At 40.5% G+C, this 12,838-nt stretch overlaps 1 protein-coding gene across 5 annotated transcripts in view; it reads left to right on the top strand.

The window, feature by feature from the left end:
* The window catches only part of Met (MET proto-oncogene, receptor tyrosine kinase), a 111,243-nt gene that overhangs the window by 23,326 nt on the left and 75,079 nt on the right, over positions 1-12,838 (top strand). For 3 of the 5 annotated variants that reach the window (XM_016002762.3, XM_016002763.3, XM_042272814.2), the window contains exons 2-3: positions 1,989-2,037; positions 5,384-6,600. In XM_016002762.3, the coding sequence (XP_015858248.1) occupies positions 5,398-6,600 (1,203 nt within the window). In that variant the 5' untranslated portion in view covers positions 1,989-2,037; positions 5,384-5,397. The remainder of the gene's footprint in view (positions 1-1,988; positions 2,038-5,383; positions 6,601-12,838) is intronic. The other 2 variants (XM_016002764.3, XM_006984281.4) reach the window with 1 other exon arrangement.

Below are 12,838 nucleotides of genomic sequence, written 5' to 3'. Positions count from 1 at the left end.
GAAAAGACATTCTGTGTTGAAAGTATGATTCACACACATCACAGGAAAAAATGGAGCAAGGCAAAAATATATGGGGAAGGAGTGTTTCTGAAGTCCCTGCCATTACAAACATTAAAATTTCTGGCATAGACAGATCTGGCATAGAGCTGGGGAAGCAAGAGTGACATATGAAAGTTGATGGCAGTGGTGTGGCAGGTGACTGTAGAAAAGTCATCGCTGAGATCAGAATTGCCACAGTCAGAACATACTGTGGAGTTCACTGGTTCAGTTTAGGAATGCCAGTAAATATTTAATAACCGTTCTTGTGTGGGAGGCAAAGCTCTAATTTGCAGTATTTGCCAATTCCTATGATGTAGCTGATTTGGGGCTGTCAAGATAAGGTCACTGGAATATGAGCTAGGAAGAGACGCACAAAATAGGTGTCCTAAGCCAGTACCAGAGGACCCTAGCATGCCACTGTTCAAAACTCACTTTACAAATTAGAAAGTTGCTGAAGCCAAAGAAATTGAGTGACTTGTTTTGGGTCACATAACTTAGCTTCAGTTGCTAGGTTCTGCTTCTCACAATTATAAATGCGTAATGAGGAAGGGACCATAATTGATTGTCAAGGCCACTTATTTCATCACCCGGCTATATTTCCCTTCTTTGAACTTCTTGCCTTGAGTTTAAACTGTTGTGTGGTTGTCTGTCTTTCCTACTAGTTTCTGTTCTCACTGACAGTTGGAAAGTAATTTAGTCATCTTTGAATCTTCAGCCTTCTTCTTGGTATCTGGCACATTATAGATGCCGATCTATGTTTTCTGAGATTTTGAATAAACAACGGTAATAGAGAACATTCATTGACCTACCACAGGCCAGGCACTGCACTAACATGTATTCATCATTGAATTTACAGAGCCGTCTTCACAAAGGAGGTGGGTCCCACAATGCACCTGACCAGAGTATGTGGTTGTGCACTTGGCACCAGAGTCTGCACTTGGCACTCTGGTCTCACCAACACACACCTTTGTAAACAGAGACTAGTCTTAATGAGCTGGAATAGTTAAGAAAATGATGTGTATTAAATGATTAATTACATCCTTCTTCTCTTCTGGTTTTCTTTTGCTTTGTTGTCCCATCAAATGAGATAACAAAAAGCTTGTTTGTACATTTGCTGAATTCTAGCTAGTTCAGCTAGAGTGAACACAGTGAGTGTCATATATATCAACCTTAGAACATTATTCTTATTTCTAAAACATTATGTAATCCCTCAGATTGTAAAAATAAAATAAAGATTATTTTTGAAGTTTCTTTCACAAGAGAAAAACTATAAGCCATGCACACTCAGTACTGTTTTAATGGGCATCAACTTGGAAGCAAATGAATTATAATGTTGTTTGGCCTTCCTTTTGGAAAAATGTATTCACTTATTTCCCTCATATCATATTTTTTGGAGAAAATACAGAAATAGTGCTCCCAAATTTGGAAGATATACTGATATATGTCATGTTGAGAAAACATTTAATTTTTTATATAATATACTCTGGACTGATAAGACAATTAATCCCTAATCCTTCCTTCTCATTTCTTCTTGTTTCTCTACTTGGCACCAGATATGGTCTAGTATATTTCAAAACAATGAGAATTACACATTAAAAAAGCAAGTTCAATTCCTAGTCTTAAATGTACTCTAAAATGGTCATACATCTTCAAAATAGCCCTTCTTTTTGATACTTAGGAACAATCACATGAGAGTATCAAACTGTGGGCACAGAGGTGGATGGGTGGCCTTAAGTCACATGACTAGACAGGGAAGAGCTGGGGTCGGAAATGTGATGGTGAAATGTCCGCTCCGCTATGACTCTCTGTGTAGGAAGCTGCTTCAGTGTTAATGAAGCATCTCAGGGTGGGCTGCTGTCTGCTAGGCGGGGAACTAAAGTCACACTAGCTGACTCCTGGCAAGCATGCTCATCCAGAAGAGGATGCTAACCATACTTCCTTCTTCACAGGATGTTTGTGGAGAGAACTCAGACGGTTTAGCGGAATGCCCAGCATGTGGTAAGCACACAAAGCATGTTATTGTTGTTCTTATTATATGGCTTGTACCTCTTTCAGCAATTTCTTATTGAAACTTCCCTTTGCTCTCTGGTACAACTGCGATTTCCTAGCTTGGCTGTACATCACCCCAAAGCCTATTTCCTCAGCCAGATCCCTTCATGTGGACCCTGAAGACTACCAGGTTTCTTCTCTTTCATGAGTGTAAAGCAGAGGCCACAGAATGTTGATTGTATCTTACCTTAAAGAAGCCCTGGGGCTCAAAGGGACCCTTTCATTAATTTCTTACTGATCTCAGTTTGCAGGCTCTGCCTTAGTTATTTTGAACCTCTTCATCCAGCTGAAGTCCCTAGTGCCTCCTCTCTATCCATGACTTGAAACACATGTCTGTACACTCTGATTTACTTTTAGAACATAGAGGTATCAGGTTCTGAACCTCTCGCCTTTCCTGTATTGTCATGTGACTTCTCCACTCTGGCTGTATCAGAGAATATGACCTCTCTTCTGTTCCGGGAATCATGGAAATACCTGTTTGGAATATTGCATCATCAGCTTTGTCTCTCACTTGTGCCCATCCCCCACTTCTCAGACTCTAGTACTTGCCACTGTCCTGCCAACACCATGTGCTCTCCACTGCTTCTCTGCACACAAAATTAGTGTGTCTGTGAGGAATCTTCGTTCACTGTCCTCCTTGAGGAGTGAATTCTAGCCTCATTTGTGGTCTGGTTTCCTGTCTACTTACACAGCTAGCTCTCTGTTAACTCGTTGCCTTGACTAATGAACTATGAGCTTTCCAGAGGAGAGCACTGTGTCTTTGTAGGTACCAAATCAGTGTTAGAAGAAGAGAAAGTCTTGCAAATGAGCATACACCCTTTTAATTTGACAATGATCTCCAACCAACCGCTGGTGCCTTCAGCTTGTTCTCGCTTGGATGAACGTTCTACTTCCTCAAAACACACATTCCCTTTCACCTTAATAGTATTGAAGACTACCATTAAATTTATTGAAACCACTCTTTTGAAGGTCAGCAAATAGTCCTCTCCTGTGTGGACTAAGTTCTTCTGGAGACGCTTGCCTGGCTTCTCTAGCACTGAAACAATGCTGGCTCTTGATGTCTCAATGCCTTCTTCACACTTCGCTTAGTTCTTTTAATGCAGGTATTCTCCCAGATTTAATTCATTGGCCACCTCTTTTTCTTCTAGTCCCACCACAAGCATACCAGCCTAGGTTTTAACTCTCATGCCAATGCATGTACATGCAGTTTATTTCTGTTATTATAAACAAAGTACCAAGTACTCCGAGTTTTGAATTTGCATTCCTTCCCGATTCACTTAAAGCAGATGTGTCCCACCTGGACCAGTCATGCCTCTCATTCATAAGGGCAGCTTTCCTCAGAAGCCTTTCATTATTTACTCTGTTCCTTGGCACAGATGTTCTATCTGCTCAGAATTTCATTTGTCACATAATCCAAGCACCTGCTTCCCGATAAGTGATGTGAACCCTTCCAGCCATTTCTATTGTAGAACCTTCCTTGGTTCCCATCACTTCATTAAACTCAGCATGCTGAAAAACCGCATCCTTTAGCCAACTTCCTGTTGCTCCTGCCATGCTGTTGGAACTCCTTCTCCTTCTGCCCAGACGACTCCAGTCGTCTTAACCTCCCCTTTATTCCGTCCAGCCAGGTGTCAAATCTTACTTACTGAACTGTGCCTCTCGCTCCCTCTTTCTGTTCTTGGGGCCACCATCTTGCTTCTGGCCCTCTTTCACTTCATTGAAGGCCATCATAGTCATGTTCAACCATTTCTTTAAAGCTCCCAATTTTTAGAAAGTTAATAGACCCCAAATCAAAAAGGATGAACTCAAGTTCTTGTTTTTGAACCTATTGCTTATCTTTTCCTTCACACACAGCTTCAATATTTATTCACTTAATTCCAGCTGCGTTCCAGGCTCCTTGGCACCCAATTCTTGGAATACAGTAATGAGTCAGACAGATGCTGTCCTCCTTCTGGACCTAACAGCATAATGAATGTGTACCTATTTCACATACCATGTTCCCATACAAAAGCTATCTTTCCCTTTCCTGATACTGGTAGTTTTGGGGGTTGAGCCATATGGGGTGTTGTAATGACAGGAGGTATAGTCATCAGTGTCTGTGTGTTACTTATTAACCGTTTTTTAGGTTCACTGAAAGGCAGAAACCATGGCCCATTTTCCATTTTCTGTAGTGTAAGCACAGAGCCACGCACATATTAGTTGCTTGGTGACTTTGGGTGTGGTTTCGTGGATCCAAAGTTAGATTTTACCATCTCTGTAATGCCAAATATGGTTTTAAGCATCCTTCAACCCTAACAGAAAACACAGTGATAGGTACTTAGTTTGCTTCATTCTGAGTCTCTCTCTTGCAAAGCAATACCCTACCACTGCACATAGCTACTATTGGTAGAAGACGCATGACTTTAACCCGTGCCCCTTATACTTTTAAAAACTGAATAGCAAGCCAGTCACACTTCCCGGGAGAAACACTGGTCCGTGTGTATACCACAGAATGCTAAAATAATGTTCTTTGTACCAAAGAGCTTTTTGACTTGATAATGAACAATATGTTGTTTTTTCCTGAGTAAAAGCTCTAAAACTTTAGTTCTGAAGATTAAATTTTACTTTACACATTTCAGCCTGCTGTTTTTCAAAGTCCTAGTGATCTTGCATTAAGCATTTGTCTGTGTGAAACAATAGGTTAACTATAGCCAAATTATAGCCATACCTTTTCCTTGCACACAAAATCCTATAAACAGCATGTGATCGCGCGCGCTTCTAGGATTTATGATTGTTTTCTTCCAAAAGGAAGCTAAATTTAGCCTCGTAATTCTACATGCTCCCAAGGAAACAATGCCTGCTGTGATTTCTAGAATAAATGAATCTGAACCACAGTTCCTTTACTTGACTAACCAAGAAAGTTTAAGTATCAACCTAGTCATTAGCCACAGATATGAAACCACATTAAGCCACCAGCAAGGGGCTAAGAAAGAATGTGCTATGTTTCTTACCCAGCAGCTGAATGTCTCTCAGTTACTGCATTGGGCCTCAACACAGAACATTGTTTGCATCACATAATGGTCCTTGAAAATTACTCGTTCGTGGCTTGACTTCTAAAATTAAACTATGTGGAGTCATGTCCAGCCCAACAATGCATCTTTATGTGAAGCTAGCTAGCAGTTTTTTGTTTCCATTCTATGTAAAAATTCCAATTAGGAAATGTTATTTCTGCTAGCGAAGCTGGAGGAGGGCTTCCATTTTTCTTCTTGGTTTCTAATGACGACTAAACAGCTTTTGCCTGAATGTATCTTGGCAGATCAACTTCTCACAATGAAGGCTCCCACAGTGCTGTCACCTGGCATTCTGGTGCTGCTGTTGACCTTGGTGCAGAGAAGCCATGGGGAGTGCAAGGAGGCCCTAGTGAAGTCCGAGATGAACATGAACATGAAGTATCAGCTGCCCAACTTCACCTCAGAAACCCCCATCCAGAATGTCGTTCTTCATGGGCATCATATTTACCTTGGAGCCACAAACTACATTTATGTTTTAAATGACAAAGACCTTCAGAAGGTGTCCGAGTACAAGACTGGACCAGTGTTGGAACACCCAGATTGTTCTCCGTGTCAGGACTGCAGCAGCAAAGCCAATTCGTCAGGAGGCGTTTGGAAAGACAACGTCAACATGGCTCTGCTTGTTGATACGTACTACGACGATCAACTCATTAGCTGTGGCAGCGTCAACAGAGGGGCCTGCCAGCGGCATGTCCTTCCACCTGATAATACTGCTGACATACAGTCCGAGGTTCACTGCATGTTCTCCCCACACGTGGATGAAGAGTCCGGCCAGTGTCCTGACTGTGTAGTGAGTGCCCTGGGATCCAAAGTCCTCCTGTCTGAAAAGGACCGGTTCATCAATTTCTTTGTGGGAAATACGATAAATTCTACCTACTTTCCTGATCATTCATTGCATTCGATATCAGTGAGACGGCTGAAGGAAACCCTAGATGGTTTTAAGTTTTTGACGGACCAGTCCTATATTGATGTCTTACCTGAATTCCGAGATTCCTACCCCATAAAGTACATACATGCCTTCGAAAGCAACCATTTTATTTACTTTCTGACGGTCCAAAAGGAAACCCTAGATGCTCAAACTTTTCACACACGAATAATCAGGTTCTGTTCTGTAGATTCTGGGTTGCACTCCTACATGGAAATGCCTCTGGAGTGTATTCTCACAGAAAAAAGGAGAAAGAGATCCACAAGGGAGGAAGTGTTTAATATCCTCCAAGCTGCATATGTCAGTAAGCCTGGGGCCAATCTTGCTAAGCAAATAGGAGCCAGCCCAAATGATGACATTCTCTACGGCGTGTTTGCACAAAGCAAGCCAGATTCTGCTGAACCCACAAATCGATCGGCAGTTTGTGCGTTCCCCATCAAATATGTCAATGAGTTCTTCAACAAGATTGTCAACAAAAACAATGTGAGATGTCTCCAGCATTTTTATGGACCCAACCATGAGCACTGTTTCAATAGGGTAAGTCATACAGGCTTCCTACTTAAGATTGGGTATAAAGCAGAATAGATGCCAGTCTAAAGAAAGGATATCCAGGCTTTTCTGTGCTTAGCAAATGATTTGTGTTCAAAATATTTACAAATTCTTTGTAAGAAAAATAGGAAATTGATCTTCATTAATGATTAAAATGGTATCTTATGAAATTTATGTGTGGCTAGGGAGGTAGCTGTTTATTGTGTAAGAATGGGGAGTTGAGTTCCATTCCAAGAACCATGTGAAGAAAACAGGTGGTACATGCTTGTAACCCCAGTACTGATAACAGAAATGCCTTGGGCTCACCAGTCAGACAATTTCCCCTAATTGGCATTCTCCAGGCCAATGAGAAAGACCTTGTCTCAGATAAATAAATAAAAACACACAGGTACCAAGTAGTGACACCCAAGGCTCACTTCTGGCCTCCATGTGCCCACACAAAAAAATTTTGCACCCATGAGCACACACACACACACACACACACACACACACACACACACACACACACACACACACTATAACTAAAAGAAAAAATAATTTTAACACAGATTTGCTTTCCTGCACAACACTTTTTGTTTTGGATTGATGATCACTGAAAATGGTGTTTTCACAGGAAAGTATAGGAAAATTGTTGGTGTTTTTATTTAAATGAAGCAGAACTTGCCATCTGTAAGGAGAGAATTTTTTCCTGCTAGTCATCTGATCCTTTAGTGACAGAGGAAGACCACCAGCCTAAGGAGTCCATTGAGCCTAGATGTGCACATAGCATAGTACCACCTAACACAGGGACCCTCAGTGGCCATAACTGAACTGATAGTGTCACTTTGAATCCTATCTAACGACATTTGGACTTTGGAAATGTGTGTCTTGTCCAAGCAATTTTCACTCTAAGAAATAAAGGTTATAACTACAACTAGGAAAAACATTCAATGTGTACTTGGTAAGAGAAAGTATATAATTCTACTGCAATGTACCCAGGGTATATGCATTCAAGAACATCTGGGTGGCTCTTGATGGAATGCCTGGGATACTTCCCTATTTGGAAAATTACTTAACTGTTTTACAGAACTCAGAAAATACATCCTTTGCTAAAGCAAAGACAAAACGTCCCTCCTTTTTCCTCCAAAGTCTGATAAAACACATAACACGCACACACCAGTCTTAGCTAAGACATATTACCCCCTTGCATGTTTAATATACATACACATAACACACACATGCCAGTCCAACTAAGACGTATTGCCCCCTCACGTGTTTAATATACATTGTGAACTCTATAAGACACAACAGAATCCTTCATCAGGCCGCCCTTTTCTTCAATAGAAAATACTATAAATACTTTAAAAGGATAGAAGACAACTGGAGGGCTTTCCGAAACCTGGGATTCAAAAGTGCAAGTGTGATACTCAGAGCATCTTAGAGAAAACATTTCCCTGCATCCAGCACGCTGGCTGAGCAACATAGGTTTAAAGAGCCTTTGGGGAGTTCCTTCAGGCTTCCAGGGCACAGGACCCTGATGCTTGCTTGCACTTTGTCCTGTTGGAAAGTTAAAAAGACAGTTGACTTTGCAGGGGCACGCTGGCATCTTATCTTGATGTTTTATTTTGTACATTTCAGCCTCCCAGTTATAAATGTTCTTACTCATTTTGGAAAGACTCAAAACCTTCTGAACTTTGTCTTACCCGCTTTGACGTTTTTAGTGTTCCAGGGGGAACAAAGAGGCAAGATTATCCAATCAAATGCAGCCTAGTTTTATCACGCAGGAAAAATGCCCCCAAAGCCACACCTGAAACCATTATCACTCCCATCTCAAAAATTCTTGTGGGAAACAAGATGGAACTTGCCAACAGTCTCCTTGCAAGGGAAGCCAAGTTTCGCACTGGCCAAATTCCATAAAGACAAATACCTGCGAAGCTCCATTCTTTATTTGCCTGTTTATCTTCTCCGCTTACTAATGGCTTAAATTCTTCTGAAACCGAGACTACACACGCTCTGTTTTCACATACCTGGCCCACAGAAAGTGTTCCGATCATCAGCATACAGTCATTTCCCAGCCTTGACCTACAACGATGGCAGTGTGAAGAAAATGGTTTGCAGGGCTTGAGCAGTTAGGAAGGCTCTAAGAAATAAGACGACTCTTTTGTCTTGGCTGATTAACTTGGCCAGATATTAGGTGACTCTTTAATGATGTCTTGGAATCAAGTCTTTATTTTTAGCATGAAGTTTCAAGACTAGGCACACATTGGGTAGTTTTGCTATTAATAGCTCTAATACATGTGTGGACAGACATGAGTGTTCTTTGGACAAGCTGAAGGATGCTGTGGTGGTACCTTTCTACCTAGGCTCCTGTGTAGCCCTCAATGTGTGTGATAAGGTCCATCAGAGAAGCTTTTTGCCCTCCCAACTCCCCTCCATATATAAAATGTATCTCTACTGGAGGATCAAGCACTAGGTATCAGAAGGACCACCTTCTGTTCAGGGATACAGCAGATGTTTCAGGCCTTATTGATGATCAAGCTATGTTGCTTTCTCTCTCCTCACATTTCATGATTGTATCTAGTCGCACAGTCTTTACTGGCATCTTCTCACATCTGCAACAGGAAAGCCCCTCTGAGTCATCTGATAATTCTGAGGGCACATCATTTTCACCCATGCCTTATTTGTGCTTCAGAGCTTGTCTCTACATATAATTCAGTTTCTGGGAGCTTATCCTAAGCTGCAGGTGCCCATCCATGGAATACTAGCGTTGTTTGTTATAATAGTCCTTCCATAAGAATATAATCTTAGGCCAGACTGTGGTGGTGCACACCTTTAATCCCAGCACGCCAGAGGCAGAGACAGTCAGATATCTGAGTTCCAGGCTGGCCTGGTCTACAGCGTGAGTTCCAAGACAGCCAGGGCTAAGAAAATAGTCTTGATTTTCACAATGCAGACATTTTTTTTTTCTGTTGAGTTTGAATGTGGCTCTTAAAGGGTTTATGAATTCTATTAGTTTGCACATCCACAATAATTTCAAATTCATTTAAAATATCTCTCCTGCTGTTTTTTTACCCATTCATTAATGAACCTTTATAAACATCTCAATTCAGTATGGACTCAAGTTGTTTTAGGCTAATGCATATTATGTTAGGTATTTTTGAGCAAAATAAAATCATTGAGAAAATTCCCTTATAATATGGAAACTTTGTAATGACCCAACTTTAGGAGGGGAAAAAAAAAACCTCTTCCTTCTATTTGGAGATAAACAGCATTATAAATCCCTTAATCCACTTCAAATTACTAGACTCTCCACCAATCATACATAAGGAACTTATTAACTTGAAAGTCCAGGAAAAAAAATAGTTTATGGACACACTGAGACAATTACTGCAAATGCAAATCAGTGTTGAATAGGAGAACTATCTAAAATCCCCAAATCATCAGCAATCTTGTTCTGTAAGTATACTATGTATTTTACTTGGAGACTTGAAATACTACTTTTTAGAAAAGGTTTCTGACGGCTGTTGAGATAGGCAAGGTTCCTTATATAAGATAGTGTTAATGCATTGCACTCTTTTCTTTGGTCCCGTTACCAACTCTGCACTCTACTGTGTAAACATTTGAAAAAGTAAACTTGTAGTAAATATTTCCCCAACATCTTGGTCATCATTTTTTTTTTAGTTTTTTTATTAAAATTGTTTTCATACAATATATTTTGATCATAGTATTTTCCCTCCCCCAACTCCTCCCAGATCCTACCCACTTCCTACTCATCTAACCTCGTGTTCTCTGCCCCAGCTTTCTCTTCCTCAAGAAAAACAAAATTGGAAAACAAAAAAATAAAAATGAAAAACAGTAGATAAAATATACCAGAACAAGACAAAAGTCACACACACACACACACACACACACACACACACACACACACACACAAATAATAGATAAATAAACAAATAAATATAACATAGAATCTGTTTTGTATTGGCCAACTACTCCTGGGCATAGGATCCTGTCTCAAATGTGGTTGATATATTCAGTGACATCTTGATCATCTTAATAATGAGTATGAATCAACTGCAGGCAAAAAGTGATGCTTGGTACCAGGCACTCTGGGACAAAAGGCCTGGTCTACACAACACTTGTTGACTTCCACCCTGCTGCTTAACTTCTTGCAAGCTGGGTTTCACCTGCAACATGCAAGTAGCATAACCTACTGCACAGGTGTTCACAGAACATGCAATGATTCTTTAATCCACTTGTCACAATAAGGTGACTATAAAAATAGCTCCTTGGGAACCAGTATAGCCCAATGAAGGAAGGGAGCCTTAGGTCTGTAGCTGAAGTTTTCTCTGGTCCTGCCCAGCCTCAAGGACCCCACAGCCTCTTATAAAATAATCACTCAGAAGCTTCTATTAATTAAAACTGATCGGCTATTAGCTCAGTCTAACTACTGACTAGCTCTTACATTTAAACTCAGCCCATTTCTGTCCATCTATATGTAGCCATGTGTTCCATGGCTATACCTGTGTGCCATTACATGCTGCTCCCTGGACGGTTGGCTGGCATCTCCTGACTCAGCCTTCTTCTTCCCAGAGTTCTCCTTGTCCATTTATCCCGCTTATACTTCCTGCCTGGCTACTGGCCAATCAGGTTTTTATTTATCAACCAATCAGAGCAACACATTCACAGCATACAGAACATCCCACAGCATAGGTCCAAGATCTAGGTTCAGGTCTTGACCCCACTGTTTCTACCTGGTGAACTTGAGAACATTATTTACATTCTCTAGGCAGTCTGGCCTCGTGTAGAACCTATCATATGGACAAATACAGTAATACGCAGCAGTCCTGACTTATTAAAAGACAGCTATTACCTTGAAATGCTTAGATAAAGAGAGCCAAATTCAAATGATCAGTTTGTTTCCTTTTAAAAAGGCTTATTGTGGTTCTGTTTCTCATGAGAGTCTTCACTTTCCTTGCTATATGTTATGAGTGACCAAAGTCCATACAGCTTAATTAGTTAATGTCTAAGCTAGATGACACTGGGGGAGACCGCAACTGGATCCAGTTGCATTACACTCAAAAAAATCTGCTTCGTGCTCTGACTTCAATTTTAAACTGGCCTTGGCACAGCAGAATATCCTGCGTGTGCACTTGAAGTCAAGCTTTGCATTAAGAATGAGACAATACAGCTCCAGAAGAAGTCATCAGCGTAGGTTGTTTTTATTGAGCTTCCTTGTTTCTCAAATATCACTTGTACTCCAAAGAGCAGCCAACTGCTTCCCAAAATAAAGGAAACTAAAGGTAGTCATTTTCCATCTCCGTTCTTGAGAGCCAGAGTTAAAGGGCCACCGCTGCAAGCAGTCAGGGGGGAAAGGAGGTAATTACAGCAGCTTTCAATAAGAGCAGAAATCCAAAGATGCGAGCAAGGAATTAGGCATGGCAGAAAAACAAACATTCAGCGATGTTTCTTATCACTATCATAAAGATGATAGATGGGTAAAATTGAGTTACATTTAAGTTGTAATGGAAGAAAATAATTGCAGCATTCCATCAGGAAACCACAAGGTCCATTATTGATCCGTCCTCCTCAGGGCATGTCTTGGAATATTTAATAAAATAAACAGAGATTTATAACTCTCTATAGGCCGTGTATCTATAATCTCCCACACTATTCAAATTGTAAATGTGGAGTCAGCATTAGAAATAACATCCATGTCATTTGATTGGTTTGCATGGCTCATTTAGACTGTGTAGTGCTCTCAAGAGAATGCATTTTGTATTAGGGTTGAAAAATGTCAAGTCAGATTATGAAGTTTTGTTTTTTTTTTCCTGTGCTCAGGAATGAGGGAATGTTACCCTATATGTACTGTTACTGAGGATTCTTCATTCTTGATATTAGACAGTGCTCCAAACTTCAACATTAAATATCTTGGCTGTACATCAAATGTAATTGCTACCAAAGCAAATCTTTTAAGAAAGAAAATCCTTGAGGGGCAAGGATTCTATGTACTTTACTTTAAAAAAAAAAAAAAAGGTTGAACTGAAACTGTACTAATTTTTCACTTGATTCTTTTCCGTAGCTCTTGGCTCTATTCTCTTCCAGACTCAGCAAGCTGCTGCTTCCTGACTTATTTGAATTCTCCCTCCTGTCCATTGCATACAAAATGGCACTGTGCATTTTTTAAGAGAAACTTAAAATTAATTTCTTACTAGAATTTTGTAATATTCTCTGAGTTCATCGGGCA

This window comes from Peromyscus maniculatus, chromosome 3 (genome assembly GCF_049852395.1).
Source record: "Peromyscus maniculatus bairdii isolate BWxNUB_F1_BW_parent chromosome 3, HU_Pman_BW_mat_3.1, whole genome shotgun sequence".
Taxonomy (NCBI): domain Eukaryota; kingdom Metazoa; phylum Chordata; class Mammalia; order Rodentia; family Cricetidae; genus Peromyscus; species Peromyscus maniculatus.
Note: the sequence above shows the minus strand (reverse complement) of the source record. Positions and strands in the feature narration are given on the sequence as shown.